The sequence below is a fragment of the Cibotium barometz genome, chromosome 21 (genome assembly GCF_041138505.1).
Source record: "Cibotium barometz isolate CiBa-2024 chromosome 21, ASM4113850v1, whole genome shotgun sequence".
In the NCBI taxonomy this organism is placed as follows: Eukaryota; Viridiplantae; Streptophyta; class Polypodiopsida; order Cyatheales; family Cibotiaceae; genus Cibotium; species Cibotium barometz.
Window position 1 is genome coordinate 7,596,958 of NC_141066.1, and position 26,031 is coordinate 7,622,988.

The following is a 26,031-nucleotide window of genomic DNA, read 5'->3' on the forward strand; positions in this document are numbered from 1 at the left end:
ACCCTTGCAACAAGAGAATATAGCTTGGCCTCCCTTGGGCCAAGCTACCATGAACAAATCTACATTATCTTTGCTACTAGATTGGTCATAGGGCCAAGCTACCATCAACAAAGTAACTGAGCTAGAGTGACCTTTGCAAGAGAGTATAACTTGGCCGTAGGGCCAAGCTACCATGAACAAATCTACATCATCTTTTCTGGTAGATTTCTCATAGTGCCAAGCTACCATCTTGTGCATTGTAGGATGGCCCTAGGGGCATACTCTTAAATGGCATATTGGGGATAGAGAATGGCACTAAGACGTTTTTCTACCATGCACCAATAGTTGATATATAGTGTTATAGAATGGTTCTAGGGCCTTTCTACCAACCACATTCTTTATATATTATTCTTGCGCATGGGGTAGAGAATGGCCCTAGGACCATTGTATAAGATGGCGCGAGTGAAATTTTTACATTCACATTTTGGCATTTGTGAGTAAAGAATGGCCTTCGGACCATTCTAACATGCTCTAGGGGTTATAGAATGGCCCATGCACAATGAGATTTAGAATTGACCAAATGGACCATTATAACTTGCACCGATAGTCGAAAACAAGGTTACAGAATGGTCCTAGGGCCATTCATCATACACAATATGCTAAAGAATGGCCTTAGGGGCATTCTTTCTAACATATCGTGCATAGTAGAATGGCCCTAGAATGGTCCCAAGGCCATTCTAACATGCATAATCTTGATATTCCATGCATACATGGCATATAGTATGGCCCTGTGACCATTTTTAGCGTGCACCAATAGTTGGAATAATGGGTTATAGAATAACCCCATGGCCATTCTATAACCCCACTCCCTGAAAGAAAGTAACAGGGGTGGGTTAGTCCCTCACCAAGGGAGTGGCTCATGAAGGAGTCACCACTTAGCATCTCACGGGAGAAGCTCACCATTGATTCTTGGAACAGATAACATTATCATGAATGACCCATAATCCCATTTACATTGGTATTTATACTCCACCCAAGAGTTCACACCTACTTACTAGTTGTCCATGGCCTTGGGCCCATAATGCTTTCTTACAAACCATCCCTTCCCCAATGGTTTCGTCCTCGAAACCTCAATTGAATACCCCAAATTCGGAGAAGAATGTTCCATGTGGCTGAATTTACACCAACCCATATTGCTCTATCAATGCTTCATATCCCTCCAATGCTGAAATAGGTTGCCATGAAGCTTCTTCCTTAGGTAAACCTTTCCATTGAACAAGATACTCCACCAAGGTACGAGTGCGAAGTACCTTTTTCCTTGTACCCAAGATAGCTTCTGGAATGTATTCAATCATTCCCTCTTCATTCATTGGAGGTAACTCATCAACCATTTGATCGATCATACCCACATATCCTTTCAAGTGAGAGACATGAAACACATCATGAATCTTTGTTGTAGATGGAAGTAAGAGTTGATATGCAACCTCCCCAACTCTTCGTATCACTTGATAAGGACCATAATAGCGATGAGCTAGTTTGGTGTTGGTGCTTCCCTTCAAAGACGCATATCTTGACTTTGGTATTCTCAAAAGAACCCAATCTCCCACTTTGAATTCCAATGGTCTTCGATGAACATTGGCATATTGTCTCATTTTCTCTTGTGAAACCTTCAAATTACTTTTGCATTGTTGCAACAAAGCTTGCATCCTTTCAGCTTCCTCCTTGGCATTATGGTTAGAAGTCTCATATGTACCCACCAACATAGGCAAATTGACCTTGTAACCATATAAAGCATCAAAGGGTGACATGCCAATGCTCACATGATATGTTGAGTTGTAAGCAAACTCAGCCAAAGGTAACCAATCATCCCATGTGCTTTGAGTATCATGACAATAGTGGCGTAGATATGTTTCCACCCATTTGTTTACTCTTTCTGTTTGACCATCGGTTTCGGGATGATAGGCGGTGCTTGGCATTAGGAACTCAATGGAGTCTTCTTGGGCCCTTTAATTTGCCATTGCCTAATGGAGGTGATTAAGAAATAGACAAATAGGGAGATTACATGTGGACTGAAACCAATGGTTTGTAAGAGCCTAGAAGGTAGTGGTCAAACTTAGAATAATAGGCTAAATAGGCTCTTTTTAAATTTTCAAAATCAACTAAAACTCAAAAATTTAAAACGTATATGCATTTTTCCCCTATTTTATATAGAAAAGGATAGCTGCAGCCTGCCACCAGCCTGCAGCCATCATTAACTAAGGCCTCCAAAGTGATAGAGGCCCAAAAACGAGTTCCCATGCATTCAATGCACATTCCCCTTCACTTTCCACTATCCCTCTCTCCCACGTTCCCTCCAAAACGCTCTCTCTTTCCCCTTTCTCATAGCAAGGCGTTTTTCACTCTCCAGACTACTTCTTTTAGCTATCTACCTCTTGATCTACCTCTCTCTTCACTCAGAAACCTAGATCTATAGCTATGGAAGCTTGATCTGCAACCTGTTCTTAGAAGCTATGGAAGTTTGATCCTCACTTACATTTCCTTCCTTCATCCTTCTTCCTTGTCCAACCTCCTTTTACAGAGTGTAACAGCAGAGCTTAGCTATGGAAGCTTGATCTGCAACCTCCTCTGAGAGGCTATAGAAGTTTGATCCTCACTTACCTTTCCTTACTTCATCCATCTTCCTTGTCCAACCTCCTTTTACAGAGTGTAACAGCAGAGCTTAGCTATGGAAGCTTGATCTGCAACCTCCTCTCAAAAGCCAGGGAAGTTTGATCCTCACTTACATCCTTCTACCTTGTCCAACCTCCTTTACAGAGTGTAACAGTGGAGCCAAGCTATGGAAGCTTGAGTTGCAAATGCTTTGGCTCTCATAATCTTACTCATTGTCTCCTCTCATCCCCTCCAATATCCTCTTTCAAAGTGCAGTAATAGCACAGCCAAGCCCTTGGAACTTGCTCTACAACTCCTTCTCTTTTTTACATCTTCCTAGTCTAAGTTTTTTTCTCACCATTCTATTTTTCTTTGCCATCAAGGTTTATAATCTCTCTAATATATACATCTGATGTCTTCTTCTAGAGCTCGAAGGCCTCCGATCAGTATTCAATCTCTCTCTTGTAGCAGTGGTCAAGATGAGGATGGGCACTGGAACATCAAACAGTACGAGAAGTGGAATTGGATTACGATACAGCCTAGTACAAGAGGAAGCCACAAGGTGTCAAAGCGATACGTTGATATACAAAGTCACCATTGGAAAGGGCGGATATTGGAGCTCAAACAAGATTGTGATGGAAAAAAGCTAGCCAAGGTCCAACATGTTTACAAGGCAACAGAGCTGAAACTAGCAGACCATGACCAACGTCAACGATTTCCTGCAAATTGTAAGTTATTTCACCACTTTATATTCTTGTTTTTAAATCAATTGTGTGCTAATAATGGTATACTGAGCACTGCTTCGATTGTTCTTGGGTTCCTGTGCGTAGATATTTTTCCCTCAAACTATAGTGAATGGGAGCCTATGGAGGCAATTTCAGGAACCTTTGAAGCATACCATGTGGAGCTTGGTAGTTTAATCTTTGGAGGGTGTCCAGCTGCACAACTTCTAGCACGAAACATCTTCTTCTATGAGGATACATATGTGGTTCCCACGACAGCAAATGGTACTGGAAAATTAGTTCCAAAACCTACGCCAACTCTCACATCTATTGAATGGCCAATTCCAGACAATGCTTCAGTGGCCATGGCTTGTTTGCAGATCGAAAGCAAGGTGCAAAATGCTATGAAGTGCACATATGGATCTCACAAAGCAACCATAACCTGCTTCATACTTCTACACCTCTTTGTGTACCTGTTCCGTACAAGTGACACACATCGTACCCCAACTTTATGGATTGCAAAGGGGGACAGAGCTCTGACTTGTTTCTTATCACCTGCATGGGATAAAAAAGTTGTTCAACACAATGGAGACACCATCAGATGCGGAGTAATTGTTGAGAAGGTTGTGACGCGCTATCATATTGCCAAGCAACAGTTGTCCATTGCGTTTCCTTACAGGCGATGGAAGCTTACAAATGGAGAATGGGAGGCGTTAGACTCCGACACAACCTCTACAGAACAGGGTGTGCTACATATATCCATGCAAGGTGGGGATGTAGAAGATGTTACTGTGAATGATGATGACTGGTCCCTTGCCAACTTACGTGACTACTTAGTTCTTCGATTCTCACTCAGTGGTGATTTTGCTTTGATAATCAATGGTAGAGTAGTGCGCAAAAGGCAGGAACGATCTTTTCTTTGTAGAGAAATTACTTTCCCTGGCTGTGTAGCTATCAGATAACCACTGGATATGTAATCTTGAATTGAAGTAAATACAATTTCAATTTTTTTTCCTCACTGTCTTATTAAGAATTTTCAATTGTCTTGTGCAGTTTTATTTTTTTGTGATAGTGTAAGGTTGGTCACAGAAGCATCTGTGGCATGAGCCACTAATAAATTGGAAATGACCTTGCGATGGAAGGATACGTTCTTGCTTTCGCATACCATTTCTTAAAAATTTTTTGGTACTTACAAATTTTAAAAGTTTTTAAAAATTTTATAACAAGGTCGCCCATTTATAAACGATACTTTACTCATTTACATCAATTGACAATTATCGTTCTCTCCTAACACTTGCTCTCAATTTCGCACACCTTTCTGTATCACACACTCTCTATTTCCTCCAATCACTCATAGACATGGCACCTCTACTTGACGCACTTATTGCACAGCTAGGAAAGCTTGAGTTACTTCATAGGGTTGATGAGATCGTCCCTATGTTTGAGGGAGCAATTGATGTACGTGCAACAATGCATCTACACGCGGATGCTTTTACAGATGTCATTCAGTATATGGATGAACACATCAGCACGTACTCCATCATGTTTGAGGGTGATGAGGGCTTATGGGTTCCAGTTGACCTCATCAAGTACATATTCAGGGAAGAGAAGAATTTTAGATTTCGCCTATCCAGGTTTTTAAAATCCCTCACAGAAAAGGACTACAGAAATGAGGAGGAAGACTTACTCCTGGATCTACAAATGGGCAACATGGGCACTTCTTTCCTAAGCTGGGACATGGTTTTGGTCCTTCTGTTACAAGAGGGTGTGGCGAAAGAAAGTGGCAAGGAAAAAGAAAAGGGCAAAGTAAAGCTAATGGAGCAGGTCCAAGAGGCCCATGCTGAGGAAGAGAATGTTACAGAACAATGGGAGGCCTCAATGGCATTGGTGGCTCTACAAGATAATGTCCCCGAGGAGGTTCTGGACCTAGTTCTAGAGGGTGATGAAGTACTCGAGGAGGTCCCAGACCTTGTTATCAAGTCTTTGCATCCAATCATTATTGATGGGAAAGAGTTTTTGTTTTTGGATGACATTGCCAAGACACTCGGGTTTCGTGAGGATGAGGCACTTTCTATTATTGCCGTGAATGCTGGGGGTCAAGACAAAGGAAAAGTGAAAATCTCTTTTGAAGATGACAACCTCACAAAAGCGCTTGCATATGATATTGGTAGCAGTACCTTGGAAGTTGTAGTGGCCAAAGCGCTCGTTGAAATAAAGCAAGAAGTGCAATTCTATGAGAGCATAGCTGCCTTTGAACCACACATGCCCTTGGTTGCTGGCGATGCTCAAGACCAAGGAAGCATAAACTTGACGAATGAGCAACTAGTTGCAAGTCACGATGCAACTGAGGTATGTCCTTACTTCTTAGTTGTAAAGCAAATTATTTTTTGTATCATTTCACGTTTCCTAACTTCTATATTGACATGTTGACAGACTGCTTTTGAAGTGGACAAGTTTGCTATGCGCGTAGGAGGAACGTGGCCAAAGTCAGAGGGTCGAGATGCATCCCTTTGGCACTACATACCTGCCCTCAGAGCCGACATAGTGTGGGTTTTTCATTTAGAATATGCAGAGATCGCCTATGCCGAGCTCCTAAAATGTAAAGCACTTAGTGCAGTCTTGTCGGAGAACCCCTTAGCCTCGAACATAAATAAATGTATTTTGGTAGCTAGGGAAGCTGCCTTGTATTGCTTCACGGGCAACCATCTCGGCTCAGTTTTAGGCCATTGTGCCCTTTCTCAGGCTCAAGGAATCAATGAGCCGAGTGATGTATTCCAAAGCTTAGGCCAGAAACCAGCCTCTAGAACTCTCTCTCCTGAGCTCTTCCAAGAGCTTATTAAAAAGATGTAATGCAAACTTCTCTTCCAAGTTTAATAAAAAAATTTTGTTGTGCATTGTAAGTTGTGATTTTTCCTGGCGTACTTGTGACATACCATTTCAAGCCTCGCAATTTTAAGATTTTGTTCATGTGTTCATAGAAAAAATTGTTTAGGATTTGTTTTAATTGAGATCGTGATTAAAAAAAGTAATCGAGATTGGGTTAGAGCGGTATGAAAAAATATTGTATTTATAGATGTAAACACACTCACATATATGTATATATATATGTACATATATGTATATATATACATATATATATGTGTGTGTGTGTGTACCTATATATATATATAAGATTCTGGAGCTATTGAAGGATATATATACATAAGACATAAGATATTATAAGATTTTAAGGCTATTATAAGATATATATAAATATAAAAAATATCTCATATAAATATGTAAGATTTGGGGCTGTTAGGGCACCTAAATGGTCTTATGAGCCTCACCAGACCAAACATATCAAAAAAAAATAAAAATAAATGCCATGTGCGCTACGGCGCGTAAATCTCCATTTTGACCTGGTCAAACTGGAGATTAACGCGCCGTAGCGCACATGGCATTTATTTTTATCTATTTTTATTTTTTTTGCCTTGAGGCACATAAGACACTGTATAAGTTTCTCTAGTTGACTTTATAGGATCTACATTTTTTGTATATATAAATATTCATATATATATGTGTGTGTGTGTACATATATATATATATATGTGCATATGTATATATATTTGTATATGTATATATATGTGTGTGTATATATGTTTGTGTGTGTATATATATATATGTGTGTGTGTGTGTGTGTGTTTGTGTGTGTTTCTTCCTGTGTGTATAGTGCTTTTATATTTTTTAAATGAAATGTTCATTGGCACTGAGTATACAAAAAAAATGGACTCAACAAAGAATGTAACACAACTCAAAGTTTTCATTAATGTGTGAAAAAGCTACAAAGGAATCTGGGAACATTACAAAATTTTGTAGGGAGTATTACAAAATGGGTTAGCCTATTGAGGTAGAAGGCTACGCTCTAAACGTAGACGTAGGGCTAGGGACATATCTACAGGCTTCAAAGTAACTCTCTTGGCATGCACCATAGCCAGCACTAAGTCTTCAAAAACAGAAACTACAATATCTTCAGCAGCTTCTGCTGTGCTCTGTATGCGGTCAACCCTGTCAGAATATTTTTCCATTGTTTCTCTCACCAGTCGAGAGAATGGTGCCTTGGGGATGAGAAGATCTGTGCTTTTCTGATATTTCCTAATCTCTCGTAGCGCGACTGTCCCTGGCCTCCATTTTCTCTTCTTCTTTGTAACTGGTGGAGGCGGTGGTGGTCTTTGATTCTCCCACGGTGGTCGTTCAGACCTGAACTTCTTTTTCTTTTGTGCACGCTCTTCCTCTTCTTGTTGGTCCCGAAACTTGCCCTCCATTCTTTTACCACACTTCTTGACTGGCCGTCTGGATGTTGTGGCTGTGCTTGGCTTGCCCTCCTTGCGTCCTCTTTGGGCTGCTGTCTCTTTTGCATTTCTGTCTCCCAAGCTGCCCTCACAAGAGCAAACTCTTTGTCAATGGTATCTTTCGTGATGCTGTAGGACAAGAGCTCGACCTCCCTGTTCTTCAAGATAACCTCTAGCTATTCTAGGGTGTCGGCCTCAATAACAATCTCCGGTGGCTGCCCTTGACCTTCCTCGGCTTCTTTTCGACGCCGCTCTTCTTCTGCTTCTCTACTAGACCCTGCTTCTTCAGCTTCCTTCCTGCGTTGCGCTTCTTCGGCCTCCTTCCTGCGCTCTTCTTCTCTCATCTCCTTTGCCTCTTGCTCTGTTACAATAGGTAGACTTGTCCTTTTTGCTGTAGCAGGTAGTGGGCCGAGTTGATCGAAAAACCGCAAGTCTTGCTCCTGTTCTTCTGGCATGGCCTAGGTATGTACGAGTGTAAGAGATAGTGGGAGGGCAAGAGAGAGTAGAGCACAAAGAAGAAATTGAAATGCGGTGGCTATAAATGAAAAATGACTTAAATATGTCTATAAATATAAATTTTTAAAACTTTTAAAAAATTTAAAAACACAAAAAGATTATAATTAGAGAGTTTAAGCCCATGAGGAACCACACAGACGCTTGCTTGCTACCCACTGCCATAGTCTCTCCCTAGCATTTGATCTGTTGTATCCTTCAGTTCTTCTTGCATTAACAGTTTTCATTATTTGACGCCTAAGAGACAAATTACCGCGACTTTTCTGCCTTTTTTTGCCAACCAGAACGCGATAGAACCAGTTGAACATTTCATGGAGTGCATTACTCTTGACTCTGCCACCACCATGGCGAGTGCCCTTAAAATACACGGCCTTTGCTTGGTAATGTGATTTCTCCATGCCTTGATTACTCCAAAGTGCTAAAGAGCCATATCTATCGAGAAAGTATGGCCCATGTGCATACAATATATGCTGCATAGAAAATTACAAAAAGTCAACAAACAGTATGAAGAACATACTACAAGGACACAATAAATACAACATTACCATGTAGTGAGTAATGTGTGTTTCTCCCCATGCCTCGACCATTTCTTCTGTGAATCTACAAGTGGCTTCTTTAAGTGCCTCAATACCATGGTCATCCAGGTGAGGTCGCTCACCTCCCATACATGTGCACGTTTTAGGCCAAGCCTGGCATCATTTCCTCGATATGTTGTGACATCGTATATCTTCTTCCAAATTTCAAAGTCAGTGTGGCTATGAGAACCCAAGTGGTTTGATAGCAAGTGTCTTGCCTTTGATCCACCCATGCAAATTTTATTAGGGTTGTCTTGTGTAGGGTTTGATTTTCTGTCCTTTGTCAAGACCACTGCTCCAGCATGTAATCCCATAGAGGAAAGTACACCCTCTAGTGCACGTATTGACTCTTCTCGTCGATCTTCGGGCTCCATGTTCCAGACATAGTTTATATGGAGCATCAATAGCTTATCCAAAATCCTGAGTCTTGCATGTAATGTGCACACATGCACTTGACATAGTGGAATTTCCAAGATTGGGTTCCAAGCATTGTCCTCCTGGTCACGACTAGGTGGCTTGCTCTGGTCACAACTTAATATGCCATTATGCCATACCTTTGATCCTTTCCTCTGTTCAGCATAAAAAACGATTGCTTTTTTTGCACCCACCTGTTTTTGACTTTTGCCTTTGCTAGGTTGTTTCCCTTTTACTCTTGAGTCTACTGCTGTCTTGGAATGACAACAGTAAACACATGAGAATATAGTATTCGCACCTGTTTTACAACCCAACATACACTTTAAGGTTTTTAGATCGCCACCCAAGTGCCATTCAACATTAAAGCAGCCTATTCCGGGAACATCAAGCTTCTGACCATTGACCTGACAAGAGATGACATGTTGAATGCCAGACCGTTCAAAATACCACCTCAAGGTATCATGGTTCTCTTTTGGGAGGACCCATGCTGCTTGCCACCAGATGTTCTTCTCTGATTGAATGCCGTAGTAGTCCTGCTTATGCCCTTGACCCCTACTGTTGCTGTCTTCAGTTGCATCCAACTCTTGGGTCTCTAAAGGCCTTCCTCTAAGTGCTCGGCTCATCAAGGTTAAACTAACACGCTCCAGTCTTTGACCTTTAACCACTTGACATTCATCCAGCTTCAAGACAAACATGGCATTTCCACCTGTCTCTTCAAGTGTGACGCCATAGTACTGAATCATTGCTTTTTGTAGCACTTCCATGTCAATGTAGACATTGTTATATGCATTGTATTCAAAGGGTTTGATTGTTGGCATTGGCATAATATCCTCCACCCACTTGTACCCACCCTCGAACATGGATGCAATATCACCATTAGCACACTTCTTTGCCATCTGTAAGCTATAAAGTGTTGGAAGCAAGGATTGCATAACTCCCTTTGCTCGCAACCCTAAAGTGATTGACCTGTATATTGCTCTGTAACCTTTCTGGCTAATACCTGCTGAGTCACATATATCAAGCATCTCTTTGGGAGTGACAATTTCTTTGATTTCCTTCAAGAAATGTTGACGAAGGGTCTCCCGCAGCTTATCATTACCAGAACCTGTTATCATTTCCATAATATCCTTCTCCTGAAGGACATGCTGAAGAAGGGAGGCATTAACATTGTCCTCAGCGTTGTTACATCCTAGTATAGTTGTTGCACAAGCCCTACAATCACAATGGTCAACCATGAGAGATGCTTTATTCATTAATTGCTTCTCAAAGCTGCTATAATTCCTACAAAAAATTTTACCTGGTTGTTTGTTTACGCCTCTTGCATGCGCCTGCTGTCTTTGAAAGCAACCCAACAGCTTTACATTTTCTTTGCCTTGCGTGATATCCCATGGGAAGGTGAGTGAAATGGTGAACACGATGTCGAAGATTACGAGTGGAGTGTTGAAGACGAACATAATTATCGGTAAATTGATTTATTGTGCGCACACGATCCGCTAGATTATTCTTCTGCACCTCAAGCTCCTCTGAGAGCTCTTTAATCCTCTGCATCAAACCATTGATCTGCTTAGTCGATGCCGCTTGAAGCTGGTCGAAGACAAATTGTGTTTGTCTCTTTTCAGCTACTTCATCTAGCCACAACATGTGTAATCTCCTACAATAGCCAAGAAGCCCATTGAAACCATCACCAACAAACATAAGAAAACTTGTAATGCTTTTGAATGGTGGAGGGGCACCAGATATTGGATCTGGTGGATAAAGATTTCCATCAATCCAAAGATCAATGGCCTTTGCTCCTTGCATTCGAAGCTAATCGTATGAAATATTGGGTGCAACATGCCTACTGCGTAGGGTTGCGTATTCTGTCTCCAAATCAACCTGAAGGCGGATCTTAGAAGGCTTATTGGTGATGTCTTGTAGTGCCATCTACAAGAAAGTAGGCTTGTAAGCTTGGGTTGAATAAGAGTGGAAGGAGCAGGATATGGTATCAAAAAATAATGGGAAGAATGGAGATGAGGGTTGCTTCTCTAGAGCTGCATTGTGGATAGAGAAAGAAGCCAGAAAGGGAGCCAAAGAAACATAGAGAGGGTTGGCAATGGTGAGACGAAAATGCAAAGGAGACAATGCATCATGGGAAGCTTCTTTAGTGCAAGCTATGGCTGCTAAGCAATATAGAGAGAGAGAATACTTCATGAAAAGGTTCTTCTGTGCTACTACTGTGGGTTTGGAGAGAGAACCAAGTATTGTAGAAAGAATGCTCCTGGTAAGCTTCTTCCTTGCAAGCCATGGCTACTACTGTGGGTTTGGAGAGAGAAGGCTCATTTAGGAGTATAGACCTGCTAGCTATGGAGAGAGGACCAAGTACTGTAGAGAGAATGCTCATGGTAAGCTTCTTCCCTGCAAGCCATGGCTACTACTGTGGGTTTGGAGAGAGAAGGCTCATTTAGGAGTACAGATCTGTTAGCTATGGCTTTTGGAGTAGAGAAAGACGCTTTTTTCCATGGAGAAGGAGTGCAGGGCATTTTAGAGAGAAGATTTAGAGAGAGAAAGAGATCTGGTGTACACACAAAAAAGGGGGGAAGAAAGTGACGAATTTTTGGAATGTTTGGAGTTCGAAAAGGTTGCTGCAGGCTATGATTACTGACTGACAGCCCACTACAAAGCTTTAAAGTCACCTAGGTGGCCAGATCTAGAAATATCTCCTTTTTTTTATTTTTTTTTTGTTTTTGTGAAAAATCAAATATATGCTTTTAGGACTAGGCCTCTAGGCTTGGTCAAAGATGGATTAGCATTTTAAGCATTTCACTAAACGTCCAAATTAAAGGGCCCAAGAAGACTCCATTGAGTTCCTAATGAGTAAGCTTGGTTCCCATATATTCAAACAATGTTCTCCAAAAAGTGCTCATGAATTTGACATCGCGATCACTCACAATTTGTGACGGCATACCATGCAACTTGAAAACCCCATCAACAAATTGCTTGGCAACATTTTGGGCTGAATATGTGACCTTGGAAGGAATGAAATGGGCCACTTTGGTCAATCTATCCACCACAACATACAAGCTGTCCCACCCTTTCTTTGTGCGCGGAAGGTTAGTAATGAAATCCATTGATATATGACTCCATTTGCCTTCGGGAATGGGCAATGGCTGAAGCAAACCTCCCGGTTTATGTGTAGGATCCTTGTTCAATTGACATGACCGGCACCCACTTACATAAGCATGAATGCTCTTCCACATCCCCTTCCAAAAGAAACTTTTCCTTATTGCATCAAAGGTTTTGTAGACACCCAAATGACCAGCCATAGGAGTACAATGCATCTCTTCCATGATCTTCTTGATAAATGATGAAGTAGGAACCAAGTAGACTTTTCCTTTGTAGTAGAGGAGACCATTTTTCAGCTCATAATGGGGTAACTCTTCACATACACCTTGCTGTAATTTCTGCACTATTTGTGAGGTTTCTTCATCAAACAAGTACTCTTCTTGTATCTCCATGATCCAACCTTTATGCACCTCAGAAATAGCATACAATGAGCAGGCCCACATACGAGACAAGGAATCGGCAACCACATTTTCTTTGCCCTTTGTGTATGTGATTTCAAAATCATAGTTTTGTAGTGTTGCTACCCACCTTCTTTGCTTAGGAGACAAATTGGGTTGTGTGAGGAAATACTTCAGCACCCTATGATCACTTCTCACATAAAAATGACTCCCATATAAGTAATGGTGCCATTTCTTGATAGCATGGAGTATAGCAATCATCTCTTGCTCATACACATGGAGTTCTCTTTCTTTGTCATTCAGCTTTCTACTTTCATAAGCAATGACTCCATGGTCTTGGTAAAGTACCGCACCAATCCCTCTTCCACTTGCATCCGCCCTTATTGTGAAAGGTTTGGTGAAGTCTGGACATACCAAAATAGGTGCTGATGTGAGCATCTTCTTCATATCTTCAAAGCTTTTGTTGGCAATGGCATCCCAAAAGAAGGTTTCCTTCTTCAATTTGTCCGTCATTGGGGCTGCAATTTCTGCATAGTGGGCAATAAAGCGCCTATAGAATGAAGATAACCCCAAAAATCCCCTCAATTGAGTAGTGTTTGAAGGAACCGGCCAATTCCTAATACATTCCACTTTCTTTGGATCCACACAAATGCCATCCTTGCTCACAATGTGACCCAAATATTCCACCTCATGTGCCATGAAGGTACATTTTGTCTCCTTAACATACAACTTGTTTTGCCTCAAGACCTCCAAAACCTCTTTCACGTGCTTCAAATGCACTTCCTCATGTTTGCTATAGATAAGTATGTCGTTGAAAAAGACCAATACAAACTTGTAGAGGAAAGGTTGAAGCACTTTGTTCATCAATGCTTGAAAAGTTGCCGGTGCATTGCATAATCCAAACGGCAAATACATGAATTGGTAAAGACCCCTTTCTGTACGAAATGCTGTTTTGAACTCATCACCACTTTTCATCCTTATTTGATGGTATCCGGAACGCAAATCAATCTTTGAAAAGCATGTGGCACCCTTCAACTCATCCAAAAGATCATCCACCCTTGGTATTGGAAAACGATTTTTTATGGTGATCTTATTCAAATCACGGTAATCAATGCACATGCGGAAAGTACCATCCTTTTTCTTCACAAGTAGCACCAGAGAAGCAAAAGGAGATTGACTTGGTTCAACCCATCCCATGTCAATGAGTTCTTTGACTTGCTTTGCCACCTCTTCCTTTTCAACCTTTGACAAACGATAGGGAGGCTTGTTGATTGGTTTGGCATTTGGTTCCAAATCAATAGCGTGATCAACACTCCTCTTTGGCGGCATTGATTTTGGCATGGTAAACACATCTTCATAATCCTTGAGTAGCTTAACTATGTCCACATTTTCGATGCAATCCTTTTTGCTATTATCTTCCTCTTTGCAAAGCTGTAGTACATAAACATAGCCCTCTTTCTTGAACTCTTTCTTCATTTGAGTAGCATTGATCATGAAGAGCTTGGACCCTTGCATTCCATTCAATGTAATAACCCCTCCATGATGCACAAAACTCATGAAACTTTTCTGTAAGTTCATGGTAAAAGAGTTCAAAGTGGACAGCCAATCACATCCAAGTACTATGTCAATTGGTCCCAACTCAATCACCAAAAGATCAACTTTGCAAGAGTAGCTCTTGGACAACTCCAATTCTGTACTTTGACACTTCATATTGCAACCCATTGAATCACCATTGGCCACTTGCACCATGTGCTTGTTTGGTAAAGAAGTTGGTTGCATTTTGAGAGTGTTCAAAGACCTTTTATTGACAAAACTATGCGTGCTTCCAGTATCAATGAGTGCATATCCATTCACCTTGATCTTCAATCTCAATGTGTTGGCACCCTTACTTCCCGCATAAGCATCATGAGAGATTGTACACAAGGTAGTATGTGCACTATTGTTTTCATTCCACACGCATAGAGGCATCCCATCATCCATTTTGTCATGAGCAAACTTTAGTTTCCCACCCGGATCAAAAGGAAACTCAGGATTTTCTTCATCAAAACCATCATCATGAGAACCTCCACCCTCATGAGGATCTCCCCATCCTAAGGCATCATTGCATTCAAGGAATTCCTCCTCCTCATGATTAGCATTGTCCTCAGTGATAATGTAGCTTATGGAAATATCCTTGGATTTGCATACTTTGAAGTGATCCTTGTTCCATTTTTCTCCACATTTGAAACATAGACCTTTGAGCCTCATTTCATGCAAACGGTCCTCCTTGATAACCTTGCTTTTTGAACCCCCATTTGCTGGCTTGGACTCATTGTATGTAGCTTTGTTGGACATAAATGGTGGTTTAAATGGAAGTCTATTAGACCCTCTACCATACACGGTAGGAAATCTTGGAAGATTAGGTCTTGTGTTTGCATGAGAACCCATGTCAGTCCTTGTGATCACTTCCCCTTTGATATTCCCTTTGCTAGCCCACTTTGTCAAGTACTTCTCTTCATGAATTTCTGCAAGCATCATTGCCTTCTTCAAAGTGGCGGGTTCATGAGACTTGACATCACCACCAATAGGAGCTTTCAAGCCCCTTATATACTTGACAACAAGATAATGCTCATCAAAGTCGTCCAAGTATAATAGAAGCTTTAGAAACTTATGAGAATATTCCTTCACGGTAGTGATTTGCTCTAGCTTGTCCCATTCCACAATGTGATTGTCCCTTTGCATGCGAGAAGTAAACTCTTCTACTATGTCATTCTTGAATTCTTCCCAAGTAGTGATGACATAACCATGAGATTGCTTCCTCCTCCACCACGTGTGAGCAAAACCTTCAAGATGAAGTGAGGCAAAGTAGACTTTGGCAATCTCGCTCCTTGGGTTGATTTCGAAGTAGAGATCCATCTTGTTTGCCCACTCTTCAAAGTCTTCGATAGAATTTGATTCTCCTTTGAACTTATTAAATATGATTTTGTCCTTCACAGCATTGTCAAAATCACCATGCATTCTTGAACCCCTCTGCCGTGCTCTTGGATCATCAAATCCTCTTCCTTCACCCAAGTGTCTATGCATTTGCTCATCTTCCAATTGCCAATCACCTGCATCTTTAAATCCCTTCTGTTCATACCCTCTTCTTGCATCTTGCATAAAGGATGAAGTTCTTGGAATACTGGCATTGGATCTCTCATAAGAAGCATCACCCATAGGTCTCTTGCCCTTGTCCATGTAAGAAGAATGTGGCATCATTTGAGGTGGCATCATTTGTCTTACTTTATTCTCTTCTGGCATAGAAGGCTTTCCATCATGTTTGGCATCATAATGTACACCATCCATTGCATTCATATCGGCTTCTTGGTTGAGCTTGAGAGGAGCCAATGCACTAATGGCTTTCTCCAAGTCTTTTAACCCTCTTTGCATCACGTCATCCAGGTAGTGGTGTCGCTTGTCGAACCGTTCCATGAGGTGTTCACCAAATTGTTGTTGCCGATTTGTTTGGTTATTTTCAATCCTTTGAAACATACTCTCCATAGCCATTAACATCATGTCCACTGTTAACGGAGTAGTTCCCAAAGATTGAGGCATTTCCACTGGCTGAGATTCATCTGGAGATGGTGCTTTTATGGTTGAACTTTCTTCATTCCTCGTTGATGAACTCGTTGCCATCATTGCTTCCGGTTGTCTTTGATCATTTTCATTCCGGGCTCCCTTGTTTTGACCTCCTCTAGTCATTTCCATGCGCGTAATTGATCCCTCCTTGCAAAGACCACTTACTTGATTTTTTTTTTTCTCTATTCAAACGGTATCCGATTTGGGTGTTCTTTATATCGATGCGAAGCTCTTGACGAGACGAATAAGAATCCCCAAAAACAGATCTGAAAAAGTCAACAGCCTTTGACCAATCAACTGTACCGGCTGAAAGTCAACTCTTGATGTTAACCGCTCAATTCTTATCCGATTTGGGTGATCTTTATATCGATGCGAAGCTCTTGACGAGACGAGTAAGGATCCCCAAAAATAGATTTAAAAAAGTCGACAGCCTTTGACCAGTCAACTGTTCTAGCTGAAAGTCAACTCTTAACTTTGACCGCTCAATACTACTCCGATTTGAGTGATCTTTAGCTTGTTTGAAAGAGGTTTTCGGGTAGATTGAAGAGCTTTTAGGACAGATTTGAAAAGCTTTTGAAAAACCCTAGAAATTCAAGGATTTGTCCTGGCTGCAAGTAGGCAAATTTTGTAAAAATTTTGCCATGATCTCCCCTCTTTTTGCACCAAATCTCAATCAAATCAAAGCATCTCAATCAAGTATTAAAATCCTTATGCATTTGACCACTGTAAGCAAATCAATCCTCAATCATTTTTCCATCTGAGCATGTGACCTTATGGCATCAATTTTGTCCTTTTGCATAAGAAGTCGATGTAGAGGATTTGCTTGTTTGCTCAAGTCGAATGAAGTGGTCGATGAAGCGCGTCGATGCTTGCCGATCTCCCGGCCAAGCACTTCTCACCCCTTCACCAAGTTTACATGCAAGGTGAAGGTTGAGGCCATTTCTTTACCACCAAGTACCTAATCCTCTTCCTTATCGCGTTACCCGGCACTAACGGCAAGGAAGATTCAAGACATTCTCCCCTTGGTCTCTCCTCCAAATGCCAAGGTACCCTTACTTCATTCTAGATTCTAGGAATAAAATCGTGAGTTACAAGCTCAAATGAATGAGTAGAGTTGACTTACAATTGATTTATAGCATGACTCATGCTCATTCATATCATAATACATGGTTCATAGTGCTTCCTTCATCACATCCACTCATGGCAATGTCAATACATTTCCATATACATCAACAACATCCAAGTGTCACGGAGCGGTGATCTCGGGTCGTGTTCTAGGCGCGAGTTCCTACTCGGGACTAGAAAATCCAGTACAAAAGTGAAAACAGAGAGCACTTGCTGAATCCTGCACCTCAAGACCTATAGCTCGTCTCGAAGAGGACGACGAGCGGTCGTTTTGAGTACTAGAACTCCAAAAACGGAGTTCGTATGAGAGAGTTATGACCAAAAACGTGCAACCGACAATGGAAAACGGTGTCACCAAAAAGTGGGCTTCCAACCCAAAACATTTTATTCAATCCCCCAAATGTGCCAAAAGCTATGCTCACTTATGCCAATATGCAAGGCATAGCATTGAATGGCTATGTGTAGCATTCAAGCATTCATAATGCATAAAGAGCAGCATGAATGGCCATGATTAAAGTCCAATTTCTGAAAATTAGGGTTTTATGTGTAATAAAACCCTAATTCACTCCATAGCTTGAAAGAATGCTTCAAAATTGTAAGGAAGTGATGGAGCAACTCACCAAAAGCCTTAATGCTTGAATTTGTTGAAGGAGATGAAGATTAGGGTCACTTTGGTGAAAAACGTGGGCAGTTTTGGTAGTGATTTTCAGCCACATTGGGAGCCCCATTGCTCATGGAAAATAGGTGAAATACTTCATAAAACATTGCTAGATACATGAGAGACTCAATGTCCTTTGCTCATGTTGAGATTCCATGGCTAGGGTTTGCAAGAAAGCTCCCAAACAAAAAAACGTTTTTGATTAACAACTGCTAATCAAGATTAGAAATTTTTTCCAATTTGGTCCACTCATTCAAAAAAAATAGGTCCATGTGCTCAGATTTGAACCACAGACTCTACCTTAGCCATATCCCCTTCCCCCATGAATCAAATGAAGCAGAAATTTCATGAAATGAGAAGAAGAAAAGAAAAATTAAAAATCATGGATCAAAAGCCAGGCTCTGATACCAATGAAAGAAAGTAACAGGGGTGGGTTAGTCCCTCACCAAGGGAGTGGCTCATGAAGGAGTCACCACTTAGCATCTCACGGGAGAAGCTCACCATTGATTCTTGGAACAGATAACATTATCATGAATGACCCATAATCCCATTTACATTGGTATTTATACTCCACCCAAGAGTTCACACCTACTTACTAGTTGTCCATGGCCTTGGGCCCATAATGCTTTCTTACACTCCCATTCTATCAACCACCACTGGTAAATTTTAAAATTATCCTTGGGCCATTCTATCATGTAATCTTGAGAGAATGGCCCTAGGGAACACAAGATAATCTAGGGTGACCCTTACAAGAGAATCTAGCTTGGCCCTAGGGCCTAGGGCCAAGCCTAGGGCCAAGCTACCATGAACAAATCTTTTGTGTTCCCCTAAGGCCACTCTCTCAAAATCATATGGTAGAATGGCCCTTCGGCCATTCTTGCAAGCACAATGTACCTTAGAATGGCCTTAGGGCCAAGCTACCATGAACAAATCTACATCTTCTTTGCTGGTAGATTAGTCATAGGGCCAAGCTACCATCAACAAAGCAATACCATCTTGTAGATTTGTTGATGGTAGGTTGGCCCTAGGGCCAAGCTAGATTGCATGTTACCAAAGTAGTGAGAAGAACTTCATGTAATATATAAAAATCAAAGAGCAACTTATGTTACAAAATTAAAGTTTTCAAATAATCTTAGCTTGCATCCATGCATACGATTGTTACCAAGTTCTCGTGCTCAATCAGTTAAGAAGTAAATAGTAATGAGGAAATAGCTTATTGCCGCACACGTAGTTATTTTTGTTTGGGTACTCCTCGTGAATAGATTGCAATCCCTAGGCTGCTAAAGGTGATAGTTCTTGTTATGTTTTGTATTTCCAATGTCTTTAGGTTAATGATTATTTTTCCTTCTCAATTCCTCATTACATCTTGATCATTCTAGCATGAAAAAAGTTTGTGCCTTCCAATAGCACCATGAGTTATACTCCAAAATTCCAAATTCATGTGGAAAGCGTAGTATAATCTAATAACTTAGCCACATGTCTCTTCGAGATAAGTTTTTCTTTATATATGATGACACTATGATTATGTGGATTTGCCATGGGTTTGTGTGCTAGTTGATAAATTAGTTGATTAATTAAGAAAGAAATTTTAATTATTACTTCTAGTTTGCTATGACATTTAAATACCTTGTATTACGTTTATGATAGTAATATTATTATTTCAACACATTCTATATTAGCTAGTTCAAGTCATGATTTTTTCTTTATTATTAATTAATTAAGATAACCATATGGATTTTTTTTAAAGGACTATTTTATATTACATTGAAATCCACTACAAAACAAGTCTAGATTTTGTGGCCTCATAATTACACCTAGCTTCTCACAAAGAGGTGCTTAAGATAGAGAATTATTTGATGAAAGGAGCATACCAACAATTATGGAGCTTTAAAAAATTGTACTCAAGAGAAATGGTTTTAAAAACATATGAAGTTGGTATTAAAAAAGGATTTACCCAAAAAAAAATGCTTGAAGAGACATTTGAACATACTGAAATGATTGTGTGCCCACAAGACACATGAATTTTTAGCCTTTTGTTATTGCACCCTTGAGTCTAAAGTTGGCTTTCTATGTAGGAAAACAATCGAGTGAGATGTTTTTTTATTATAAATAAATCGCATCTCTTTTTAGGATAGGTGGAGATGTGAGTGAGCATCTACACGCACACACACCTGAGTACCTTAAGGGGATAGGTACCACCGGCCCTTCCAAATATTTCCCATTTTTAGAGCCAATGGGCACAAGCTCTACACCCTGTACAGTTTGTGACCATGCGATGGAGACCAAGCTTCAAAGATGCATGCATCATTAATCCAAGTCCTCGTATTCAGAGCAACACATAGCTTTGAGGAGCCAACTTGCTAAATGTTGTTGTCTATAATATAGAAAATCTTTACCTTAGGAAATTGTGTAATGTTCATAGAAAACATTTTACTCAACAAATTGCAAAAAATTTCGGCCTTTAGAAATTTGACGATTTCCAAGATTTGGAGCTAAAAAAACAACGCTTTACATACTCAAAAAAAAATTGTACGTTTTTTTAAAATTGAGAAATAAAAAGTCACAAATGGAAATGGAAATGCTGTAAATCCACTGGATATAGTTAGCTGGTTTGATTTTATTTTATTTTGTGGTTTGCTTTTACATGTACTAGTACATAAACGGTAACTAATTAAATAGCTGAAGAGACGGTTTAAAATAGATCTTTTCCCAAAGGGAGCCTTTTCACTATCTCTTCTACCTTATGATAAGTAGCAAATATATTATATTAAATTACACAAGTTTGTCGCTTCACGATTAATTGATGCGTCGCCTTCTAGTTTGCTTGCTAAGTAGAACAAGCTCTTTTGAGAGGCTTGCAGCATAATGCAGAAGCCATGGCAGCTGAAGTACAGTACTAAATTAGATAATATACAAGAAGTAACAAAAGGGTTGATGAATGAATGTTGGCACACTCTTTGACAAAAAATCAATTGGAAATCAAGCCCAGCTTTTCGATTTCCCAGCTCTGGCGTGGAGCCACTCTGTCATGAACCGGCACGTACTCCTGCAAAATTTAATGTCTTATTAGCTTCAACAGTTATTTATGTACGTATGCATGCAATTGTGTATATTTAGAACTAAGTATGTATGTATGTGTGCATTGTATTTATGCGTGCAGTTGTGTATGAATGTATTTTTTGCATGCAATTGTGTATATATTGTACGCATTAGAACTAATATACAATGAAGCATGCATACATATATACATATACATACACATAATTACTTAGAATTTATATCATTATCATTCATAAATACACACATCTATTATATATTAACCATGGACAACCAAGGCACAAGGAGATGAGAGAAAAGAAATCTTGGATTTCTAAAAAATAAGAAGAAAAAATCCCTTCCATTGACCTTTCGTATTCCGGCTTCCATTCCTGCGTTTTGCTTATTCTTGAGCATTATTAAAGCCTCTGAGAGATTACATTGTTGGAAACCAACAGATATATACAAACGGCTCAGCATAAGCAAAGGTCTATAAATGATCAATATTATTAAATTGGAAGGTAGAAGAGAGTCTTTAAAAAGGATCAGTGGTTTTTACCTGCATTTTGGTGATGAGCTCGCTTGGAGTGGGTGCAGACACCACAATTTGCCTTGCCCCGGCCTTCATAAACCCCTCTTCTACAAACTTGTCAAACAAGTCCAAGAGGGAATCGTAGTACCCATCCACGTTCAAGAGCCCAACCTGTTTAAATCAACCATATTATAATTTCTCTCTTTAATTTAACTATTCCAACTAATTTTGAAGTTTGAAGCAGGCATAACATGCAATTGCCATTTTTTGGGGGGGGGGGGGGGCTTTTGAAATTCAAGGTAATAATAGTATGGTTAATGGGATCACATAACTTGGGTGTATTCATACAACAGAATAAAAGTATGCTTAGTAATAATTAGTTATAATTGTAATCATATTGATTTATGCATTTGAAGTCCAAATAAATCGTTTGCTGATAAGCTTAGTATTGAACTACCGGCTTATCATGAATTCCAAGCTGGGACCACGTTATCATCTCCAACAATTCTTCAAGAGTGCCATATCCACCTATTCAAACAACACCACCAATGCATGCAATATTAAGCCTAATATGAACAATACACAAGCTGCAGTTACAATACATCAAACTTGTGAACAATACACAAGTAATTACAGCATATCAAACCTCATGCATTATCCCAATGGAATGAAACTTAGTAGGACTAGCAATTCAACTTACATGAAGTAGATACAATAATGGAGGTGTAGAATACATTATAAGTAATTATTACATGGGAGATATGTGCCAACACAATACAAAGAGTTACACGGGCTCTGCATAGCTTTAACTATCATAAGTGTTAATTTTTCTTAATTACGATGATCCGGCCTCTCCTTAGCCATATTTACCAAAAATCATGTAAAAAGTGACATTATATATTGTACAAAAACTTGACATTCCTTCAAGCATTAAAACGTATAGTTTTCAATCAAATATACTTTTGTAAAGGAATTGTGTCTCTCTTTTCCCATACACAGGATTTGGAAAGATAGTTTTTTCATTTTCGGGACTAATTAAAAAACTGTAGCGTAATTTTTAAGAATCTGTCCACTACACTTTATTAGATCTACCAATTATGTTGCCTGCATATAAGATCTAACAGAAATGGTACTGGTTTTTACTTTTGAAACATAAGATCAAGACATGCATAATTGCGGCTTGAAAAGCTATATGATCATAACGACATCAAGACAAGCATAATCACATGAACACTAAGGTTTCCGAGGCTTATTTTTAACTGCATGAATACTCATTACAACATTGAGCACGCTTATGATATTTGCAAGGATTATTAACTAAAGTAATGTCGATTAATCTAATCACGTTGAGACATGCTTAAATACATGATCGCCCCTATAACTGCCTCCCCTCGGGAGTCCTATCCAGCCCACCAAGCAACCCACCAAAGCCCCATATTGGTGGGCTGGATAGGACTCCCGAGGGGGGGGATCACAATAACTACATAAATCATTCTAGTGATACTAAGACATGCATAATTACGTGTACACTAGGGTTTGCATACATTATCACTACATGAACACAATGCGGCATGCATAATTACATACATGTTGTAAGCACATAGATTAATTATGTTTTTATTTTAAAGAGTTAACTTCGTGCATATATACGTTGATTAATTATAATAAGGTGTAAACATAATGATCAGCTTGCCTGGGAGAGCGATGAAAGCATCCGCTTGGCGTGCCATCTCTGCCTTCCTCTCGTGCATGTCCGCCACCACCCTCATCTCCCCTATCGCTTCCCCTGATATCTGCATAACCAATTGACCAAAATAAAGCGCACAATGAGTACACCGTGCTTAATTCCAGATATCAATGCGCTAAACAGCATAATCTACCCCATAATAACTCTAAACAACATAATTTACCCCTAGCAACATCGCATAATCTAGTACCATCATATTGATCAGCATAATCTACCGCATAATTACATGATTAGTAGATCTTATGATCAACTGCATACTTTCCAGCTATAGTTGGATATATTGACATATTATTCCACTGTTGGAGTACCTGTTGTGAAGTGAGCGCTTTTGGAATTACCCTGCAACCAACGTCACTGGTTAATTAGTTCATGTTAAAAAGCAGTTGAGAAACTACTTAATCAACCACTTCAAGTGCTTATAATCGATTAGGCTAATACTACTTAAAAACAGAAGATATATTCCGTTTTAATATGTAGTGAAATTCTGATTAATAGTTGCTTAATTGGATTTTGTGCGTGTGTGTGTGACCAAAAAGTGTGTGTGATTTGGTTGCTACCACTTGTTTGATAGACTTTTTAGCGTCCTAATGTGTATGTGTTGCATACCCTATCACATGGCAGCCTCCCTCGAAAACAGTTTTTGAGATGAGACCCATTAACCCAATGCTGCCGCCTCCATAGACTAGCTCGATTTTTCGCTCCACCTACATTCATCAAACTCATAATTATCACATAAAAAAGATCAAAACAAGATTCATATGAGCAATTGGTGCAAAGAAAGCGCCTAATTGAATCTTATCAGAACAAATCATTCCATCTGCAGTAGATAATCAAGCACTAATGAGACTAGTTATTTCGACAAGGAGAAAATTAGTAGTAAGCACTAATAAAAGAAGTATGTATGCTGCAGCTGCAGTAGCTTGATTATGGAGATTGCATGAACATAATCCTACCAATTCTTTGCCCAACTGAAGCGCAGCTTGGCTAAACACAGATTTGTTGCCGCTCTTGCTTCCGCAGAACACACAAATTCGCCTAAAAGTGGAGTGATTAGACTCAAGGTTAACGTGAGAATCATGATGGAGCTCCATATCTACCATGTGTACACACACACACACAGACTTGTGTTATATAGCGTTCGATTGGTTGCGTGTGAAGACGAGAGCCGTGCGATCTCAGCGTTTTTCATCACAAAGCGTTTATGTCCGAATACTCCACCTAGTTTAATAAGAAAGTCCACTATCTGTGTGTAGTACGCAAACTTGAGGACAAAAAAATCTTTCGACCTTAGATTCGAAAGCGCAAGACACGAATTAATGCTAATGGTGTGCGGCAGTACTGCTTTGCAAGTCAATGGAACTTTGCTAATAAGCTGCTTATTTGTGCAAATCATGCAAAGTAATGATTAGTGAAAAGAAACCTTTCTCGGGGAATCCAAAATCTCCGCTTTTGCTTTTGAATCACGGCCACCACTAAAAATAAATAAAATTAACAATAAAAATTCGCCACGTAGCAGCTGAGTTGGCATTTTTCCACCTCTAGGCCATATGGGTTCTAAGGGCCTTTCCGCATCTAACCCTGGGAACTAGATTTTCGCATGTCCAGGGTCCATGAGCATGGCTGGGGAAGATCTCCTGTAAATTTTGGAAATCCATACTTTTCATTGTGTTTCCCACTTCCAGCATTGAGGCCATAAATGTATGACCCATCCATCATTCACTATCCTCCCATCCCAAGCTACTGAGTTGTAAAGCACTAGGGGGGATGCTTCACACAATGGGAGCACAATACCACAGCTTGGATTGCATGCAAGGTTGAAGTTCATGGGATGCCTTGCCAAAGGCCCCATTGTCTCATAGTTTCTTCTTCATCTACACCTCTAAATCACCACATCGTGTCCTTTGGATACTGTGTACACCAATCTAGATCCTCCTCGTGGCATATTTGAATAGTACACCAATGCGGCATCCATCACACATTTGGATTCTTGGCTCAACCACTTTGGATCGTCCTTGTTGTGTTTAAATTGGACTTGGGCTCAGTTTCATCAGTACCTCTTGATCCTTGGTGCGCATGTTTTGAGCTTTGGATGCCATCAACTCCATTGGACATTTCATGTCATGTTTTGCAACTTGGTTCAAAAGCGAATAATCTTGATGCCATCAACTACTATAATTTCATTTTGATTATGTTTTGGAGGTAACCTCTACATTTCATGCCATGTTTTGCAACTTGGCTCAAATAATCTTGATGGCATCAACTATTGTAATTTCACTGTGATTATGTTTTGGAGGTAACTTCTACATTTCTACTTGATCGGCACCTCCATCAATCATTTATGTTCCTTCATGTTTGCACACTAGCCCACCTTTACTAGCATGGATCAATCATCATATGGGACACCATCACCACACTCTTCCTTAGTTCATATATACCATGGATCTTTTGTGCCACGGTACCTCACCTCAAATTTATCAACAATAATGCCCTGGTATATTTGGTGCATTAACTTCATCAATGTCAAATATTGTTTCAATGTTAGCTCTAGATCAACGTCAAATACTCAACATTAACTTCATGAACATCAAATACTATTTCAACATTAGCTCTAGATCGTTCATGAGGTCCTTGGTTTGCACCTTGAATCCATCATCCA

The 26,031-nt window shown here is 40.0% G+C and overlaps 1 protein-coding gene across 1 annotated transcript; it reads right to left on the reverse strand.

The window, feature by feature from the left end:
• Positions 1–20,660: 20,660 nt before the first annotated feature.
• LOC147626796 (putative cytokinin riboside 5'-monophosphate phosphoribohydrolase LOGL10) lies at positions 20,661–24,637 on the reverse strand. The gene is made up of 7 exons (XM_086816095.1): positions 24,329–24,637; positions 23,982–24,079; positions 23,684–23,714; positions 23,322–23,421; positions 22,086–22,156; positions 21,656–21,799; positions 20,661–21,106 (listed from the first exon to the last, which is right to left on the reverse strand). The coding sequence occupies exons 1-7, from the start codon at positions 24,473–24,475 to the stop codon at positions 21,029–21,031; spliced, it is 669 nt and encodes a 222-aa protein (XP_086672221.1). The 5' UTR covers positions 24,476–24,637; the 3' UTR covers positions 20,661–21,028.
• Positions 24,638–26,031: the final 1,394 nt, after the last annotated feature.